This window comes from Pseudophryne corroboree, chromosome 11 (genome assembly GCF_028390025.1).
Source record: "Pseudophryne corroboree isolate aPseCor3 chromosome 11, aPseCor3.hap2, whole genome shotgun sequence".
NCBI lineage: Eukaryota > Metazoa > Chordata > Amphibia > Anura > Myobatrachidae > Pseudophryne > Pseudophryne corroboree.
In genome coordinates, this window is record NC_086454.1 from 301,603,265 (window position 1) to 301,624,845 (window position 21,581).

The 21,581-nt window shown below is 47.8% G+C and overlaps 1 protein-coding gene across 1 annotated transcript in view; it reads left to right on the plus strand.

Annotated features, from left to right (window-relative positions):
* ACSF3 (acyl-CoA synthetase family member 3) overlaps nt 1-1,508 on the plus strand; it is a 127,766-nt gene extending 126,258 nt beyond the window's left edge. Inside the window, exon 10 of the mRNA XM_063945532.1 lies at nt 448-1,508. Within this exon, the coding sequence (XP_063801602.1) occupies nt 448-565 (118 nt within the window). The 3' untranslated portion in view covers nt 566-1,508. The remainder of the gene's footprint in view (nt 1-447) is intronic.
* The last annotated feature ends 20,073 nt before the right edge of the window (nt 1,509-21,581 follow it).

Sequence of the window (21,581 nt, forward strand, 5' to 3'; positions counted from 1 at the left end):
TGATCCTTAAGCTTTTATTTTGTGCCCTGTCTCCTGCGGAGCCGCTATTCCCCATGGTCCTTACGGAGTCCCAGCATCCACTACGGACTACGAGAAATAGATTTATCGGTAAGTAAAATCTTATTTTAAACTTTAAAGTCTCCGAATGCCGCCTCTCCTTTTTCGTCTGTCTGGATTTCCTTGGAAGGCACCGGAGCCATTATCAAGTGGAGGAGGGAGTGCCGGTCCGTGGGAAGTATATGTGTATATATATATATATATATATATATACATACACACATACATACACACATACATACACACACACACTCGGTAAAGAAGTTACTACCTTAAAACATTTTCCAACTTGCTCTGTTTCCTATGATGCTCTGGACGGCCCATGCTCCCTCTGCAGACCCAGCATGCATGTGATGTCAGTGATTTAGCCTGCACTTTTTTCTTATTTAGGGCAGTCATGGACCCGTACTGCATTCCTGCTGAGCTCATCCAGGTGGAAGAAATTCCCAGAAACCAGATGGGAAAAATCAATAAAAAGCAGTTGCTGGCTCACTTCTATCCACAGTGAGATGGAGAAGCAGCAGCCTGTACCGGAACACACACGGAATACAGTATCTCTGCTACGCACTCACCCTCAACTCTGTATTCTGGACCAGCAACAGAATATCTCCTCATACCAGACCCTCAACACCCCGATCCACCCTCAGTTATTTTCCCCTCAAACCGAAGACAAAGCCTCTGTACTCGTCACATTGCTTAACCCCACGTCCTTTTCCCTCTCAGCTTCTCTGCTTCCTCTCCCTATGGCATGCACATCTTTAGATCGCCTCTATTACTTTTGATTCTTAGTTGGCACCACATTCCCATCCTCCTTTAGACGATCTAAAAAAACATGGACATGTCCCCATGCAGTATGTAAACCAAGCATCCCCGATCCAGCCATTCTTTCAAGTTACTGCCCTAAACTTGTGAATTTTCTGGACTCAGAGCAGGACCCCAGGGTTGGTTATTGCTGGAAGCCAAATGTAGGTACTAGGAGGCTTAATGGGATTTCTCCTCATACGGGAACACAGGAATAGACTAGTGACTGTGGGAGATGTGCTGCACCAAGAACTGGCAGGAATCTAGAAAGTGCACTGCACTTAAAGTCACTGGCTGTCATCGGAAACTAATGTACTGTAGGTAGGTAACAAGAACAGAGTACCCAGTACTGCTGATGTGGGTACTGAGAGTATTTAATGTTATTGATGTCTGCACAACAGGACACCGCACGTCATCCCACAGGATGGTGATCGGTGCTGAGGGTGAATGTCACAGTTGGTAGCTGTAGTGCAGGTGACAAATGGGGAATCCAGCTATAAGGTAACTGGCATTGAGATGATGATGATAATAATAATGTTATTTGTGTAGCAAGTTTCTCCTATTAGGACTAAAAGTGCTTTATATTTGCCTTTACGGCACAATATACAAAACAAGCTTAACAGTGGATATTAGTGAAATGCTTGAGTAAACTGGAAAGTCTCGAGTCTGTTTTTTTGAAGGATTCTAGAGTGGGGGCTTCTTGAACTGTGTGGTGAAGAAAGTTCTATAGAGTCGGAGCCACAAAGCTGAAAGCTCAACCCCCAGATGAATTCAGGGAGATTCTAGGTTCTGCTAATAGTCTTTCATTTACAGATTGAGTGAGATGCGTTTAATTTGCTGCCAGCCGGAATCCTGGGGCAACAGGACACCCATAGAGTGGAAATAGATCCTATGGCAAGCGCAGTGAGGCTGCACCGTGGCGAACCCGCAAAGGCACCCTTTGCGCTCACCCCACTGCCGGCATTCTGGCGGGTGGGATGCCGGTGTTAGGATATTGAAAGCCGGTATCCCGTCCGCCGGTAAATCATACTGAATCCGATCGCGTGGTCAAGAAATCAGAAGCTGCTTCAAGTATCTTTGGCCCTGGTCATGTAGGGCTTTGAAAGTGACCTTGAAAACGATTCGCCATCTAACAGGCAGCCAGTGAAGGGAGTAGAGAATGGGTGTTCTGTGGCTGGAACAGGGCTGTTCGGTTAACAGCCTGGCAGCTGCATTTTGTATCTTGTATAAGTGGTACAATTGTTTTGTTGGGAGGCCTAGGTAGAGGGTATTGCAGTAGTCTAGGTGTGATGATACAAATGCATGTATGACTTTAGGCAGATCCTCTGGGGGAATTAAGTGCTTGATTCTGGCTATGTTCCTCAGATAAAAGTATGAGGATTTGAATGTGAGTGATACCTGATGTTTAAGTGTCAAGCCATTATCCAGGACAACACCAAGATTCTGCACATGTTCAGTGTTTTGAAGTTCTAAACCCCCAAGCATAAGTTCAGTTGGTTGGCTATGCTGCAGTCTTGTCCTGTGACTTATCATAAAGACCTCTGTTTTATCAGGGTTCAGTCGCAGCCAACTGGCACTCATCTGCTCCTGGAGCTCAGCTAGACAGCAACTTAGCATTGGCATTGGGTTCTCAGTACCAGGAGCAAAGGACAGTTACAGTTATGTATCAACCAGGCATGCTGATTATTTCACCCAGTGGTAGCATAATGTATGGGCGATCGTGAAGAACCCTGTAGGACACCACATGGCAGTGGTACTGGTGATGATGAGCATACTCCAGAAGACAATGTCTGTGACCTGCCCGTGAGAACTGATTAGAACCAGCTAAGGCCAGTTCCATCCAGTCCACAGAAATTCTTCAGGTGCTTAATTAGAATCCCATGGTCCACAGTGTCAAATGCTGCAGAGCGATCCAGAAGGATTAAGATTGAACAGTCACCTCTGTGCAGCATCAGGTATCAGTAGAACTGGAAACTGTGGTGAGTGTCCAGCTATGGTAACTGGCACTGAGGGTATACATGGCAGCGGGTATCAGAAACACTGGAGATTTTGGTGAGCGCCTGATACTAACTGGCACTAAGGATGTGCACAGCAGCAGGTATCAGTAATATAGGAAACTGCAGGGCGCATCCAGCTATGGTGGCTGGTACTGAGGATGTACATGGTAACAGATATAGCAATACTGGAGTGAGCACCCATCTAGGGTAACTGGAGCTAAAGGTGTGCACAGCAATGGGTATAGAAATACTGGAGTCTGAGTGAGTGCTCAGCCGTGATAACTGGTGCTGAGTATGTGCACATCAGCAGGTATAACATACTGAAGTCTGCGGTGAGCCAAATACAGGGGACAAAGCTAGCACTCTGTAGGAGCCAGGGAAACAGGCTATTAGTGAAGTTGTTCTGGCAAGAAGATATGGCCCGGAGAAGTTTAAATAAGGTGCTCTAGCCGCTGATAGGCTGCAGTAATCAGGTGCAGAGAAACTGGCGTCAGATTGGGTGGGAGCAATCAGCTGACTGAGACCTTGACAGTGGCACCCATGCCCCAGTGGCAGCGGGATTAGCATGAGGCCTGAGCACATCTAGGCAGCCTAAAAGGTAAATGAAATGCGTCAGTACCAGGCCAGATAACAGGGACAGACAGTTCAATGTGTGGTATCCTCATTTTTATCTCCAAACTACCTGATCAGTGTATGCATTACTGAAATTGGGCTCCAGCATCAGGGCCTCCATAAGGGGCTTATGAGGTGGGTACACTTGTAAGAGGCCTGGACTGACGAGGGAGACCAAGACTTTATATAGCAATTGCTCCTAAACTGAAGCAAGTCTGGAGTTCTACTTATATGTCAAGGACAAGTACTTTACTGATAGAGCCATATGCATGCACACTGACTGGGGATCAGTATGAAATGCCGGCAGATGGAATCCCATCCGCCATAATGCCAGCAGTGAGGCGGGCGCAAGAGAGCCCCTTGCGGGCTCGCTGTGCTCGCAATGCTGCGGGCACAGTGGCTTGCTGCGCTCGCCACAGGTTCTATTGTCCCTCTATGGGTGTCGTGGGCACCCACGGAGGAAGATTAGACTGTGGCACCGGTGTTCCGGCGGCGCCATTTCACCGCTAGTGGGGATTCCGGTGTTGGCATTGTGACTGCCCGGGATCCCGACTAGCTGTATTTTAACTGCTTCCCACTGATTATTTCCAGTCTCTGGGCCTGATTCAGAGGAGGGTGTAATGTCGATGTCGTATGCAGTGGAGAGATTTTTTTTGTCACTGCACATGCATCAGAGTTGCACTGCACATGGGGGGTAATTCTGAGTTGATCGCAGCAACAAGTTTGTTAGCAATTGGGCAAAACCATGTGCACTGCAGGGCAGATATAACATGTTCAGAGAGAGTTAGATTTGGGTGAGTTATATTGTTTCTGTGCAGGATAAATACTGGCTGCTTTATTTTTACACTGCAATTTATATTTCAGTTTGAACACACCCCACCCAAATCTAACTCTCTCTGCACATGTTATATCTGCCCCCCTGCAGTGCACATGGTTTTGCCCAACTGCTAAAAACTTTCCTGCTGCGATCAACTTGGAATTACCCCCCATGGGCCATGACTGTCTCCTTGGCAAAGTGATTGACAGCTAGGGATTGTATCTGCGCAGTGGGTGGCTACTAAAAGGCAGTCATGTATCAGCCGTTCTAGTGGCGTGTAACCGCCGGCAACTGTGATCCCGTACACAGTCAATATAACTCCAGCACCTTAGTTCCGTCGTCCCATCTTTGCAACCATAGGGTTAAGGTCGATTATCAACCTGATGTCCGATGGTTGCTTTTCGTACACAAGCAGCAGCTCGGAGACGCCTCCAGTGGGCATCTCAATACAAATCCCGGCTCCTGCCACAGGTGCATATTTTCACGCAGCTGCTACTGTATGTACAAATTCACAGCTGCGACGGCATTGACATGTATCTCTGAATCAGGACCTCTATTCTGTGTGTATCTGTGCCAGTGTGTATGCCTGTACCCCATGTTTGTGGCATGGGAAAGGTTGAAAGGATTAGGGTGGCCCTACACGATCATTTGTACTGGGCCCTACAAATTCTGATGGCATCCCCGTGTGGTCCCCAGTTTTCCTCTTGATACCACCTTCTAAAGGTGATTACCCATCTTCTTACTGCAAAGTCATTTCCTCATGCCCATCCTCCTGGCCCTCTCTGCTACTATAACAGCATTGATCACTGCTTCCCCGTGCTCTTCCCTCCATTGTCCTTTGTGACATGGGTGGTCATTCCGAGTTGTTCGCTCGCTAGCTGCTTTTAGCAGCGTTGCACACGCTAGGCCGCCGCCCTCTGGGAGTGTATCTCAGCTTAGCAGAATAGCGAACGAAAGATTAGCAGAATTGCTACTAAGTATTTCCTTGCAGTTTCTGAGTAGCTCCAGACCTACTCCTAGATTGCGATCACCTCGGTCCGTTTAGTTCCTGGTTTGACATCACAAACACGCCCTGCGTTCGGCCAGCCACTCCCCCCGTTTCTCCAGACACTCCCGCGTTTTTACCTGGCACGCCTGCGTTTTTTAGCACACTAGCTGAAAACGGCCAGTTTCCGCCCAGAAACACCCACTTCCTGTCAATCACACTACGATCACTGGAGCGATGAAAAAACGTTGCTCGAGCTTGTGTAAATCTACTAAGTTTTGTGTGAAAGTACTTAGCGTATGCGCACTGTGTACCATGCGCATGCGCATTTTCCACCTAATCGCTGCGTTGTGAAAAACGGCAACGAGCAAACAACTCGGAATTGACCACCATGGTTCTTTTCTGCTCTATGGGGGTCATTCCGAGTTGGTCGCTCGTTATATTTTTCTTGCAACGGAGCGATTAGTCGCTAATGCGCATGCGCAATGTCCGCAGTGCGACTGCGCCAAGTAAATTTGCTATGCAGTTAGGTATTTCTCTATCGTCCTAGTGGATGCTGGGGTTCCTGAAAGGACCATGGGGAATAGCGGCTCCGCAGGAGACAGGGCACAAAAGTAAAGCTTTCCGATCAGGTGGTGTGCACTGGCTCCTCCCCCTATGACCCTCCTCCAAGCCAGTTAGATTTTTGTGCCCGGCCGAGAAGGGTGCAATTCTAGGTGGCTCTCCTAAAGAGCTGCTTAGAGAAAGTTTAGCTTAGGTTTTTTACTTTACAGTGAGTCCTGCTGGCAACAGGATCACTGCAACGAGGGACAGAGGGGAGAAGAAGTGAACTCACCTGCGTGCAGGATGGATTGGCTTCTTGGCTACTGGACATCAGCTCCAGAGGGACGATCACAGGTACAGCCTGGATGGTCACCGGAGCCTTGCCGCCGGCCCCCTTGCAGATGCTGAAGTAAGAAGAGGTCCAGAATCGGCGGCAGAAGACTCCTCAGTCTTCTAAAGGTAACGCACAGCACTGCAGCTGTGCGCCATTTTCCTCTCAGCACACTTCACACGGCAGTCACTGAGGGTGCAGGGCGCTGGGAGGGGGGCGCCCTGGGAGGCAAATGAATACCTAATTTGGCTAAAAATACCTCACATATAGCCTCCGGAGGCTATATGGAGATATTTAACCCCTGCCAGAATCCGTTAAGAGCGGGAGACGAGGCCGCCGAAAAAGGGGCGGGGCCTATCTCCTCAGCACACAGCGCCATTTTCCCTCACAGAAAGGCTGGAGGGAAGGCTCCCAGGCTCTCCCCTGCACTGCACTACAGAAACAGGGTTAAAACAGAGAGGGGGGGCACTAATTTGGCGATATGCTTATATATATTAAGATGCTATAAGGGAAAACACTTATATAAGGTTGTCCCTATATAATTATAGCGTTTTTGGTGTGTGCTGGCAAACTCTCCCTCTGTCTCTCCAAAGGGCTAGTGGGTCCTGTCCTCTATCAGAGCATTCCCTGTGTGTGTGCTGTGTGTCGGTACGTGTGTGTCGACATGTAGGAGGACGATGTTGGTGAGGAGGCGGAGCAATTGCCTGTAATGGTGATGTCACTCTCTAGGGAGTCGACACCGGAATGGATGGCTTATTTAGGAAATTACGTGATAATGTCAACACGCTGCAAGGTCGGTTGACGACATGAGACGGCCGACAAACAATTAGTACCGGTCCAGACGTCTCAAAAACACCGTCAGGGGTTTTAAAACGCCCGTTTACTTTAGTCGGTCGACACAGACACAGACAGGGACACTGAATCCAGTGTCGACGGTGAATAAACAAACGTATTCCTTATTAGGGCCACACGTTAAAGGCAATGAAGGAGGTGTTACATATTTCTGATACTACAAGTACCACAAAAGAGGGTATTATGTGGGATGTGAAAAAACTACCATAGTTTTTCCTGAATCAGATAAATTAAATAAAGTGTGTGATGATGCGTGGGTTCCCCCCGATAGAAAATTATGGGCGGTATACCCTTTCCCGCCAGAAGTTAGGGCGCGTTGGGAAACACCCCTTAAGGTGGATAAGGCGCTCACACGCTTATCAAAACAAGTGGCGGTACCGTCTATAGATAGGGCCGTCCTCAAGGACCAGCTGACAGGAGGCTGGAAAAATATCATAAAAAGTATATACACACATACTGGTGTTATACTGCGACCAGCGATCGCCTCAGCCTGGATGTGCAGAGCTGGGGTGGCTTGGTCGGATTCCCTGACTAAAAATATTGATACCCTTGACAGGGACAGTATTTTATTGACTATAGAGCATTTAAAGGATGCATTTCTATATATGCGAGATGCACAGAGGGATATTTGCACTCTGGCATCATGAGTAAATGCGATGTCCATAACTGCCAAAAGATGTTATGGACACGACAGTGGTCAGGTGATGCAGATTCCAAACGGCACAAAGGTGTATTGCCGTATAAAGGATGAGGAGTTATTTGGGGTCGGTCCATCGGACCTGGTGGCCACGGCAACTGCTGGAAAATCCACCGTTTTTTATCCTAAGTCACATCTCTGCAGAAAAAGACACCGTCTTTTCAGCCTCAGTCCTCTCGTCCCTATAAGATCATATCTGCTCAGGGATAGAGGAAAGGGAAGAAGACTGCAGCAGGCTGCCCATTCCCAGGAACAGAAGCGTTCCACCGCTTCTGACAAGTTCTCAGCATGGCGCTGAGACCGTACAGGACCCCTGGATCCTACAAGTAGTATCCCAGGGGTACAGATTGGAAGGTCGAGACGTTTCACCTTCGCAGGCTCCTGAAGTCTGCTTTACCAAGGTCTCCCTCCGACAAGGAGGCAGTATGGAAAAAAATTCACAAGCTGTATTCCCAGCAGGTGATAATTAAATTACCCCTCCTACTACAAGAAAAGGGGTATTATTCCACACTATATTGTGGTACTGAAGCCAGAAGGCTAGGTGAGACTTATTCTAAAAAAATTTTTGAACACTTACAAAGGTTCAAATCAAGATGGAGTCACTCAGAGCAGTGATAACGAACCAGGAAGAAGAGGACTATATAGTGTCCCGGGACATCAGGGATGCTTACCTCTATGTCCCAAATTTGCCCTTCTCACTAAGGGTACCTCAGGTTCGTGGTGCAGAACTGTCACTATCAGTTTCAGACGCTGCCGTTTGGATTGTCCACGGCACCCCGGGTCTTTACCAAGGTAATGGCCGAAATGATGATTCTTCTTCGAAGAAAAGGCGTCTTAAGTATCCCTTACTTGGACGATTTCCTGATAAGGGCATAGTCCAGGGAACAGTTGGAGGTCGGAGTAGCACTATCTCGGATACTGCTACAACAGCACGGGTGGATTCTAAATATTCCAAAATCGCAGCTGATCCGACGACACGTCTGCTGTGCCTAGGGATGATTCTGGACACAGTCCAGAAAAAGGTGTTTCTCCCGGAAGAGAAAGCCAGGGAGTTATCCGAGTTAGTCAGGAACCTCCTAAAAACAGTGCATCATTGCACAAGGGTCCTGGTAAAAATGGTGGCTTCCTACGAAGCAATTCCATTCGGCAGATTTCACGCAAGAACTTTTCAGTGGGATCTGCTGGACAAATGGCCCGGATCGCATCTTCAGATGCATCAGCGGATAACCCTATATCCAAGGACAAGGGTGTCTCTCCTGTGGTGGTTATAGAGTGCTCATCTTCTAGAGGGCCGCAGATTCGGCATTCAGGATTGGATGCTGGTGACCACGGAGCCCAGCCCGAGAGGCTGGGGAGCAGTCACACAGGGAAAAAATTTCCAGGGAGTGTGATCAAGTCTGGAGACTTTTCTCCACATAAATATACTGGAGCTAAGGGTAAATTTATAATGCTCTAAGCTTAGCAAGACCTCTGCTTCAGGGTCAGCCGGTATTTATCCAGTGGGAAAAACATCACGGCAGTCGCCCACGTAAACAGACAGGGCGACACAAGAAGCAGGAGGGCAATGGCAAAAACTGCAAGGACTTTTCGCTGGGCGGAAAATCATGTGATAGCACTGTCAGCAGTGTTTCATCCCGGGAATGGAAACTGGGAAGCAGACTTCCTCAGCAGGCACGACCTCCACCCGGGAGAGTGGAAACTTCATCGGGAAGTTTTTTCCACATGATTGTAAACCGTTGGGAAATACCAAAGGTGGACATGATGGCGTCCCGTCTGAACAAAAAACGGGACAGGTATTGCGCCAGGTCAAGAGACCCTCAGGCAATAGCTGTGGACGTTCTGGTAACACCGTGGGTGTACCAGTCGGTGTATGTGTTCCCTCCTCTGCTTCTCATACCTAAGGTGCTGAGAATTATAAGACGTAGAGGAGTAAGAACTATACTCATGGCTCCGGATTGGCCAAGAAGGACTTGGTACCCGGAACTTCAAGAGATGCTTACAGAGGTCTTATGGCCTCTGCCGCTAAGAAGGGACTTGCTTCAGCAAGTACCATGTCTGTTCCAAGACTTACCGCAGCTGCGTTTGTCGGCATGGCGGTGGAAAGCCGGATCCTAAGGGAAAAAGGCATTCCGGAAGAGGTCATTCCTACCCTGGTCAAAGCCAGAAAGGAGGTGACCGCACAACATTATCACCACATGTGGCAAAAATATGTTGCGTGGTGTGAGGCCAGGAAGGCCCCACAAAGAAATTTCAACTCGGTCGTTTCCTGCATTTCCTGCAAACAGGAGTGTCTATGGGCCTCAAATTGGGGTCCATTAAGGTTCAAATTTCGGCCCTGTCGATTTTCTTCCAGAAAGAATTGGCTTCAGTTCCTGAAGTCCAGAAGTTGTCAAGGGAGTATTGCATATACAACCCCCTTTTGTGCCTCCAGTGGCACTGTGGGATCTCAACGTAGTTCTGGGATTCCTCAAATCACATTGGTTTAAAACCAGTCAAATCTGTGGATTTGAAGCATCTCACAGGAAAAGTGACCATGCTCTTGGCCCTGGCCTGGACCAGGCGAGTGTCAAATTGGTGTTTTTTTCTCAAAAAAGCCCATATCTGTTTGTCCATTCGGACAGGGCAGAGCTGCGGACTCGTCCCCAGTTCTCTCCCTAAGGTGGTGTCAGTGTTTTACCTGAACCAGCTTATTGTGGTGCCTTGCACCTACTAGGGACTTGGAGGACTCCAAGTTGCTAGATGTTGTCAGGGCCATGAAAATATGTTCCAGGACGGCTGGAGTCAGGAAAACTGACTTGCTGTTATCCTGTATGCACCCAACAAACTGGGTGCTCTTGCTTCTAAGCAGACTATTGCTAGTTGGATGTGTAATACAATTCAGCTTGCACATTCTGTGGCAGGCCTGCCACAGCCAAAATATGTAAATGCCCATTCCACAAGGAAGGTGGGCTCATCTTGGGCGGCTGCCCGAGGGGTCTCGGCTTTACAACTTTGCCGAGCAGCTACTTGGTCAGGGGCAAACACGTTTGCTAAATTCTACAAATTTGATACCCTGGCTAAGGAGGACCTGGAGTTCTCTCATTCGGTGCTGCAGAGTCATCCGCACTCTCCCGCCCGTTTGGGAGCTTTGGTATAATCCCCATGGTCCTTTCAGGAACCCCAGCATCCACTAGGACGATAGAGAAAATAAGAATTTACTTACCGATAATTCTATTTCTCGGAGTCCGTAGTGGATGCTGGGCGCCCATCCCAAGTGCGGATTATCTGCAATACTTGTACATAGTTACAAAAATCGGGTTATTATTGTTGTGAGCCATCTTTTCAGAGGCTCCGCTGTTATCATACTGTTAACTGGGTTTAGATCACAAGTTGTACGGTGTGATTGGTGTGGCTGGTATGAGTCTTACCCGGGATTCAAAATTCCTCCCTTATTGTGTACGCTCGTCCGGGCACAGTACCTAACTGGCTTGGAGGAGGGTCATAGGGGGAGGAGCCAGTGCACACCACCTGATCGGAAAGCTTTACTTTTGTGCCCTGTCTCCTGCGGAGCCGCTATTCCCCATGGTCCTTTCAGGAACCCCAGCATCCACTACGGACTCCGAGAAATAGAATTATCGGTAAGTAAATTCTTATTTTTACTCACGGCATTACGAGGTTTTTTCTTCGTTCAGGTGATCGTAGTGTGATTGACAGGAAGTGGGTGTTTCTGGGCGGAAACTGGCCGTTTTATGGGTGTGTGTGAAAAAACGCTACCGTTTCTGGGAAAAACGCGGGAGTGGCTGGAGGAACAGAGGAGTGTCTGGGCGAACGCTGGGTGTGTTTGTGACGTCAAACCAGGAACGACACTGACTGAACTGATCGCAGATGCCGAGTAAGTCTGGAGCTACTCAGAAACTGATAAGAAGTGTCTATTCGCAATTCTGCTAATCTTTCGTTCGTAATTTAGATAAGCTAAGATTCACTCCCAGTAGGCGGCGGCTTAGCGTGTGCAAAGCTGCTAAATGCAGCTTGCGAGCGAACAACTCGGAATGACCCCCTATGTTCTATAGTACCTATCTTACCAGCTCCTTCAGTGTCTAATTTAAAATATGTTTCTGTTTTTTCTGTGCTTTGTTTTCCCCTCTGTCCAACGCTGCTGAGCCCTGTGGCGCCTTTAGAAACCAAAAAGAATGATAATAATTATGCAATTATAAACTGCTGTGTATGGCCATGGTGCCGTACAGGAAAAATCAAAAGAAAAACACAAAAAAAAGAGTACATGAAAAAAAAGTATATTTTAAATAAATTAAATTAATTTATTATTTGATTACATTTTAAATAAAGTAGCAACAAAAATTAAATCATCTTTGTCTTACAATATTTTGTGTATTATTTGCCCGCAGAGCAGTCATGTAATATGGAGGACTTTACACTGTGTAACCAATAATGTTATTATTTGCAGCTATGTACAGAGAAGGCATATAGCATGTGGAACATTGGGGTCATTCAGGTTGGATGGCATAAGCGATCCAACAAGCAGTTTCACGATCGGGAAACTGCGCAAGCGAACACGCAGTACCTCACTGACACTGCCTGATAATGCGAACGCCTCTTCCTGATTGACAGGCAGAGGCATGCGGGGGGACAGGCGAGGGTGGCCGGCGTTTGTTAACCCCCTCCCCCCGTTTTCCGGGAATGGCGAGGCCAATGACTGCTTTGCGAGACGCAGTTACTTGGCCTTGCAAGCCGCCCAGAGATGGCCAGCCTTCTGCAAGAAACATTGGGGCTAATTTAGACCTGATCGCTAGGCTGCATTTTCATACAGCGGGCGATCAGGTCTAAAATGCGCATGCGTATGCACTGCAATGCGAAGGCATGTCGCAGGGGTACAAAGCGGATCGCCACTCAGTGATGGGTTTGTGCGAAGTATCCATTCGCACAGGCGTTCGCATGGAGATTGACAGGGAGAAGGCGTTTGTGGGTGGCAACTGACCATTTTCTGGGAGTGTTTGGAAAAAAGCAGGCGTGTCCAAGCGTTTGCAGGGCAGGTACCTGACATCTATTCTGGGACTGGACAGGCTGAAGTGATCGCAGCGGCTGAGTAAGTCCTGGGCTACTCAGAGACTGCACAAAATCTGTTTGTACAGCTCTGCTACACATGCGATCACACACTTGCACAGCTAAAATACACTCCCCTGTGGGCGGCGACTATCTGTTCGCAGCAGTGCAAAAATTGCCTGCTAGCGATCAGTTCTGAATTAGGCCCATTGTGACCATCGGTCACGATGTTGATCCCAGGCTGCGACGCGGTTGCAGCGCTATGATCGCAAATGCAGCACCTCCTAATGCATGTGCATTGCTATGGGTTGCATTTGCAAAACTGTTGCGAGCAGCTTTGCAATTACAATCCATGCTGAATGTGGGCCATTATACTGTAATTCCTAGCAAAGAAGCCAAACATACATATTATCCTGCAATTACCTGTAGAGCAGTTATACAACAAGAGGAACATTCTTGTTTATGTATTATGGACAGAGCAGGGATATGTCATGCAGAACATACAGTAATTATCCGCAGTGCATGTCATGTAACATGTAGAACATAATCATGCCATTATTGTGCAGCAGCCATACAACATAGGGGGTCATTCCGAGTTGTTCGTTAGCTGTTTTCGGTTGCAGCGCAGCGATTAGGTAAAAAAGCGGCTCTTCTGCGCATGCGGCGCAGTGCACACGCGCGACGTACTTTCAGAACAGCCGATGCAGTGTCACACAAGGTCTAGCGACGCTTTTCAATCGCACTGTTGGCTGCAGAGTGATTGACAGGAAGTGGGTGTTTCTGGGTGGTAACTGACTGGTTTCGGGGAGTGTGTGTAAAAACGCAGGCATGTCACATACAAACGCGGGCGTGCCTGGAGAAACGCAGGCGACGCTGGCCGAACGCAAGGCGGGTTCGTGATGTCAAAATAGGAACTAAACAGTCTGGAGTGATCGCAAGCTAGGAGTAGGTCTCGAGCTGCTCAGAAACTGCACAATCTTTTTTTGTTGCAGCGCTGCGATCCTTTCGTTCGCACTTCTGCTGAGCTAAGATACACACCCAGAGGGCGGCGGCATAGCGTCTGCACGGCTGTTAAAAGCAGCTAGCGAGCGAACATCTCGGAATGAGGGCCATGAGGCACAGTATAACATAAGTAACTGCAGAACAGTCATATGCCATGCAGTGCATTATACTATAATTATCTGCAGAGCAGTCATATAACATATAGAGTGTTGTACTGCAATTAACTGCAGGGCATTCACAAATAAGAAAGATATAGTATAATTACCTGCAGGACCGTCAGTTCTAACAGAGCATTATACTGTAATTATCTGCAGAGCAGTTCTAGAACATGCAGAGCTTTATGCTGTATTCACACATAGAGTAGTGTTACTACACGTAAAACATATTGTACATAACCTGCTATAATAATATAATATGTAATAAGGAATATATGCTACAGTATAAAGGGTGGATACTATGTAATGTAAAACAGTTTCTGCTCTTTAATTACCCTGTGTGCTATGAAGGGTTTATTCTAGGGATAACGTCCCCAGTGTGGCCCTGATTTCAGTGACATCTCCCGGACTTGGCAGGCTGATCAATACAAAACAGCAGAAGCTCATTCATAACTGTTTCTGTGACAGGCAGGACCCAGCAGGGAATTAATAGCAGGCCAGCCACTACCGATCCATCTCTGGGCCAGTCCAGCCGTAGGTAATGAAGTACAATGTGTGCGTGTGTGGGGAGGGTGGGTGGAGACTGAGGGTCTAAATCATTAATATAATTCCAGAGAAATCTGTTTTGATAAATGGGAGCTAAAAGGTGCCTGCCGCACAGCAATTAACCTCCTAACCTAGCCACAGGACTAGTGACATGCCTCTTCCCCCATTAGACTAGCGACAAGTCTAATTCCTGGAAGAGTAATGACATTCACCATCCAGGGTCAGTGACTCTCCTAAAGCAGTACACTTATAATCCGTAAACAAGCTGAGGGGGGTAACTGTACCGTTCTGGATGCTGCAAATGTATAGACGGGTTCTATTTGTAAACATGAGCATGTATAGCAGGTGTCTAAGAGGGAACTACTATCCAAGTGTGTTAATGGGCGACCAATGCATGGGTGTAATAATGCAGACCTGCACAGTTAAGTCCTCATCCGTTTTCCTACCTTTACAGGACCGTTTTGTAACCTAGGGGGTCATTCCGACCCGTTCGCACGCTGCGGTTCATCGCAGCGGTGCAAACGGGTCGGAACTGCGCATGCGCGGCGGCCGCATTAGGATTGACAGGAGGAAGGCGTTCCGGGGCGTCAACTCACCGTTCTTTGGGCATGGAGATCCGAACGCAGGCGTGTCCAGGCGTTTGGAGAGCGGATGTCTGACGTCAATTCCGGGACCTTCATCGCTGGATCCATCGCACAGGGTAAGTAACTGCAGGCTAGTCTTGTTTTACACAAAACTTTTTTAGCATAGCAGGGCTGCACAAGCGATCGCAGCCCTGCTATGCTAAAATACACTCCCCCATAGGCGGCGTCTAGTTGATCGCACGAGCAACAAAAAGTTGCTACATGCGATCAACTTGGAATGGCCCCCTTAGTTCCTTGCATTTGTTTTAATATGTGAAGCAGAGTTACAACACTTAAACCTATTTGCTGTACATCTTGAAGTTGTGGTTTCTAAATTAATACGTATTCCATTTTGCTTCCAAGCAGAGCATGCACAACCAGGAGAAACAGCAGGCAACAAGGGTGCATCCCCACTTGCCCATGGAACAATTAGCCTGAATACCAATGCGTTTCATGGGTGTGTAGATGGAATTGCAGACAGATATCGTGGAGCGTGTATAGAGCTTGTGCAGATACGTGTTGATGGTGATGATGACCGCTTTAGCAAGCAGATGCTTAGATGCAGGCAACTGTGACTAGAGACGACAAGCTGCGCTTCTTTCTGTGCGTGCAATACAGCGAACCTGCGTTCAACCATAATCAGGCCCATTATGGATACATTGCTGTGACTATCTATTATTAAATATGAGGACGGAGCAGCCACAAAGAATGTTCAGGCTAGTTCTCAAGAATGTCCAGTTTAGTTCTCTTAAATTCTCCTTATAGTTAGTTGTGTTCCCTGTTTTCATTCTGTAAGGTCACATATCCCCTGGTAACAGTAACATCACTTGCCAGACACTATGGTGATAATAGCACCCATCTTGAGTTTGGCAGGGACATTGGGGTACACTTGGTGGACGCAAGCACAGGGAGCAGGCAGTATTGGAAAATGGTACTGCTAAGCATTTGCTGCCGACTACAAACGCTAGTGGGTATAGGGTCATTAGTACCAGCGTGTTCCATTATCAGCTAACATACGTTTACTAGCGTTAACAAACACTCATAGAATCATGAATTTTGATGCCAGTTGGTAAGGGGCCTTGGAAAGAGTAGTCATACACAGAACTAAAACATAGAAACATAGAATTTGACAGCAGGTAGGAACCACTTGGCACATCTAGTCGGCCAATGTATTCGCCCGTACATACACATTTGGGTTAATTTTTGTAGGGAGACAAGTAACCTACCAGTATATTTTTGGATTGTGGGAGGAAACCAGAGTACCCAGAGGAAACCCACGTAAATGCAGGGAGAATATACAGGAATAGGACGAGGACCTCAATGCCAGAGTAGGAGTGCCCAGGATGTACAGCACTTGACCCAAAAGGCCAGAGCCCCCAGTGCCAGACTGGGGACCGAATGTAATGAAGTGTGGGTTGTCCGGAGGTGCCGGTTTCTGGCTGAACATAGTTTTGCCGTGTACATGAAGGCCCCTTTAAAAAAACGTCACAGTACGGCCGGTATCCCACACAGCAGCCGAACTCAGATTTCATTACATCCCGGCCTGGGAGAAGCCAGAGCCCCCAGTGCAAGACTGGCAGAGGCCAGCGCTCCGGGTGCCAGACTGACAGAGACCAGCACCAGAATGGGAAAGGCCAGTGCCCCCAGAACTAGACTGGCAGTGGCCAGCAACAAAAAAAGTAAAGGCCAGCACCTCCAACAGCAGACAGGAAAAGGCAGCACACCTAGCAACATACTGGGAGAGGTCAGTTCTCCCTGAATGGGAGCAGCCAAGGCCCCTAGCATCCCATGAGAGAGGCCAGCACCACCGTGGGGGAGGCCAGTGCCCCCAGTATCATCAATGGAGAGGCCAGTGCTTCCAGCAACATAATTTGGATGCTTGTGCTGCTTGTAGTGTCTATCAAAAACAACAGAAAAAATGCCATAGCATCGACATTGAACGCGCGGATCATGTGCATCAGTGATTGACAGTCTGATGCCGCTTGGGGGTGGGGAGGGGGTCGCGATGGCCTCCGTTTCTGCAAATAGAGGTGTGTCACCACTGTTCAGGGGGAGGGAAGAAGCCAGGTACAGGGCCAGATTAAGCCTTGGGGATGCCTGGGGCACTTAAGACAGGGGGCCCCCAGTGGAAGGGGAGGGGGTTTGTATATTAGATTGTGCATGTCTCCCAACATGACCCATTCCTGGATGGACAAAATGCTCTCTACCTGGACTACCCTCTTAATATATGATCGTTGTCACCTGTGTTGTACTATTTAATTGATAATAAAGACAGGTGATGGCAATCATATCTTAAGAAGGAAGTCCAGGTAGAGAGTATTTTGTCCTTCCTGGAATGGGTCATGTTGGGATGGATGGATTGTGTATAATAAATGTAAACCAATGGTGTATATTAGATTTAAACTGATAGTTTAATAATGTCTGGGTACTGTTTATAGCGCCACCTAATTGAGAGACAACTAGTTATAAACTTTTCTTGTAGTGGAACAAAGACAACTTAAACAACCTTAAAATACACACACATAGAAAAATAAAATCTATAATTTATCTTGTCACATGCAAGAATAGAAGCAGCCTCTGTACTACGTACACACTGGGTGGGATAGGACTCAGGAGGTCTCTCTCTAGACCCTCATTAGATAACCGGTTACACAGGACCCAGGCAGGGAGGAGGAGAAGCAGGGATCCCTGTGTCACTTACAGCTCTCTCCACCCTCCTATCTCTCCTGTGGTGAGTGAGTGATCCTCTGCTGCGTCCTAGGGTGCAGATCGGAACACTGCTGCAGCAGGAAGCATTTGCTTGTAATAGGCGCCTCCTGCTGCATTACCAAACAGCGCTATCACTGCTGCTTCCAAGGATAGCACTCCAACCACATCTGAATGACCCTTAAAATGGCTTGACACTTAAACATCAAGTATCAGCCCAAATCAAATTCTCATACTTTCATCTGAGTAACATAGCCAGAATCAAGCACCTAACTCCCTCATAAGATCTACCTAAAGGCATATAGGGGGTAATTCTGAGTTGATCGCAGCAGGAATTTTGTTAGCAATTGGGCAAAACCATGTGCACTGCAGGGTTGGCAGATATAACGTGCAGAGAGAGTTAGATTTGGGTGGGTTATTTTGTTTCTGTGCAGGGTAAATAGTGGCTGCTTTATTTTTACGATGCAATTTAGATTGCAGATTGAACACACCCCACCCAAATCTAACTCTCTCTGCATGTTATATCTGCCTCCCCTGCAGTGCACATGGGGGGTCATTCCGAGTTGTTCGCTCGCAAGCTGCTTTTAGCAGCTTTGCACACGCTAAGCCGCCGCCTACTGGGAGTGAATCTTAGCTTATCAAAATTGCGAACGAAAGATTAGCAGAATTGCGAATAGACACTTCTTAGCAGTTTCTGAGTAGCTCCAGACTTACTCGGCATCTGCGATCAGTTCAGTCAGTTTCGTTCCAGGTTTGACGTCACAAACACACCCAGCGTTCGCCCAGACACTCCTCCGTTTCTCCAGCCACTCCCGCGTTTTTCCCAGAAACGGTAGCGTTTTTTTCGCACACACCCATAAAACGGCCAGTTTCCGCCCAGAAACACCCACTTCCTGTCAATCACATTACGATCACCAGAACGAAGAAAAAACCGTGAGTAAAATTCCTAACTGCATAGCAAATTTACTTGGCGCAGTCGCAGTGCGGACATTGCGCATGCGCACTAAGTGGAAAATCGCTGCGATGCGAAGAAATTTACCGAGCAAACAACTCGGAATGACCCCCATGGTTTTGCCCAATTGCTAACAAAATTTCTGCTGCTATCAACTCAGAATTACCCCCATAGTACATGCATTTGTATAATCACGTCTAGACTACTGCAATCCCCTCTATCCTTACTGCGATCTGTAGATGAAGGACTATTAGCAGTACCCAGAATCTCTCTGAATTCATCTGGGGGTTAAGCTTTGTGGCTCCGACTCTTTGGAACTCTCTTCCCTGCACAGTTGTAGAGGCCTCCACTCTAGAATCCTTCAAAAACAGACTCAAGACTTACCGGTCTATTCACACATTTCACTAATGTCCCTTTAGGTTCTAAAAAAAAAAATACAACCCAAATGCTTTGTTCTATTCTTCTTATTCTATAAAATGCCAGGGGCCTGCGCTAGTCCCCCTTCATCCAGCCCACAAAAGGGCCGCACCACGACTGCACCTTGCCGCTCTTACGTGCGACCTGTTCACGGGAGCGTATGCACCCATGTGTTCTTATGGATCATGTGTGCGTGCGCAGTGCAATCACTTTGCCGCCGGCAAGCTAGTTGCGGCACTCGACTAGTGACTGCTGTGGCTAGCAGAACAGATGAGCCAAGACTTATCTGTATGTATTGCATTTTTTGAGTTCTCTTTATTGTATATGTGGCGGTCTTCCCAGGATTCCAATATTTTATTTGTTTGTTTTTTTAAACTCAAACTGGACATGGGGGCTAATTCAGACCTGATCGCTGCTGTGGTTTTTGCACAGCTGCGATCGGGTCTGAACTGCGCATGCGCCGGCGCCGCAGTACACCAGCGCTTGCTAGACAGCCGAGTGCTGTCTTAGCCCTGCGATCGCCTCTGCCTGTTTGACAGGCAGAGGCGGGCGGGGGGGTGGGCCGGTGCCGTTTGGCCTCCATTTAGTGGGCGCGGCCCAGGCAACGCAGGCATGCCCGGACCATTGGGGGGGGGAGGCCGCGGCGGCTACGTGATGTCACACGCAGCCGTTGCGACCTGGGCAGCGACGAGTAGCTCCCTGCCAGAGCGCAGGAGCTGCGCTGGCAGGGAGCTACTCTTCCAGTAAAAAAGCATTGCTTTTGCAATGCTTTTGTACTTGTGCGGGGGGATTGGGCCTGACGAAATGCTTCAGTTTCCATGCTACTTTGCTGCAGTGCACACTCAGGCTAATTCATGTTCAGTATATACTGTAACTCCAGCTGTATTTGGTAGTGACATGCATGATTCCTCTGTAGCCTGGACCGTGCACCGGTATATGATTGGCATGCCCAGTGTTCTCAGAGTCTGGTGCTTTGTTCTTTGTGCTCTACCCCCAGTGCCCTGTGTATTATGTACTTTTTTTTGTCAGCTTTATATACTGATGGGTGGCATTGTTGTGCCAGGGACGTGACTCTTACATTATGCCCATTGATGTTCAGATCTTTTTTCTGGCCCTTTATCAGTATCTGCCATTTGTTTACTGCTGTGGACATGCTAAGCACTTTACGCTGTGCCTCCATGGCAAGAAGCCTCCTGAGCATTGTCCACTGTAAGCTCTCTTTATACCGTGATGAATCTATTGTGATCCCAGAGCTGTACTTCTCTGTGACAATGAGCCCTTATCGCCCAGAGGGCTGAGCTGCTTTTCTTTCTATTGCTTTTTGCCCTCTATACCGTGTGCCCAGTATAATGTTGCCTGCTCTCTGCATTGTGCTGTGTGAGCTCCCTCTGCTCTGCCCGTGCTGTGTTTGTAGCAATCAGCAGACGGTGGAATGTGTGCCCGGGGGGTGCTGGGCTTCCAACTTTCTTTATAGCTGACATTATCTTTTATTGCCAGATAAAAATTCCAGGCTCGGCTGGTTTTATTACCGCTATATGTGCAGCTCATCCTATCCTCACAGGATTCCTCCCCCTGACAACACACTGTACACTTCTGTTACTCTGGCAGGGGTGGGTGGGGGGTGGGTGAATGCCCCTTTACCTCGGTTTCTCAGGACACAGGCCGTCATCTATATTTATACACATTTTATTGCATCTACAGTGTAACCAGGCCTGCAGTGACCCACCAAGACTCACAGTATAAACTGTGTCATGTGCTCTTGTAACCTTAGTAAAGAATAAACACAATAGGGGCATATATAAAAGCAGCTACACTCATATCAGAAAACTGTAAAATAAATAAATTAATAAATACCCTCAGTGTACGGCAGCTACGTGGCCGATTCAGAGGTGGACGGTATTCTAACATACTGTATCTGCAGTTTTACTGATGGCAGGTATTGTGCGCATGTGACGGAGCAGCTGTGCTCATGTGCAGCGGCGAGGCTAATCTTCCTCGCTAGACGTAGACGTTCATCGTCTGCAGATCCGCTCTGTCAGTCCCTCCATTGGTTACCGGTATTCTACCATATTCTATATAAAATACTTTTACTCACAGACAAGGCCATTAACCAAACTACACCAACGTACATCACTTCGCTGATCTCTAAATATCTCCCAACCCGACCTCTTTGCTCTTCACAAGACCTGCGTCTCTCATCCACACTCATTACTCGCTCCCACTCACGATTGCAGGACTTTCATCGGGCTGCACCCACTCTGTGGAATGCCCTACCACGCACAATAAGACTCTCCTCTAGTCTCCAAACCTTCAAGCGTTCCCTGAAAACTCACTTCTTTAGGCAAGCGTATCAAATTCCAGAACCGCCCACATAACTTTCATAAACCTTCCTATCAAATTGCATCCACTCTGTACATTCCTCACATATCCTCACATGTCTTCTCATTCTTC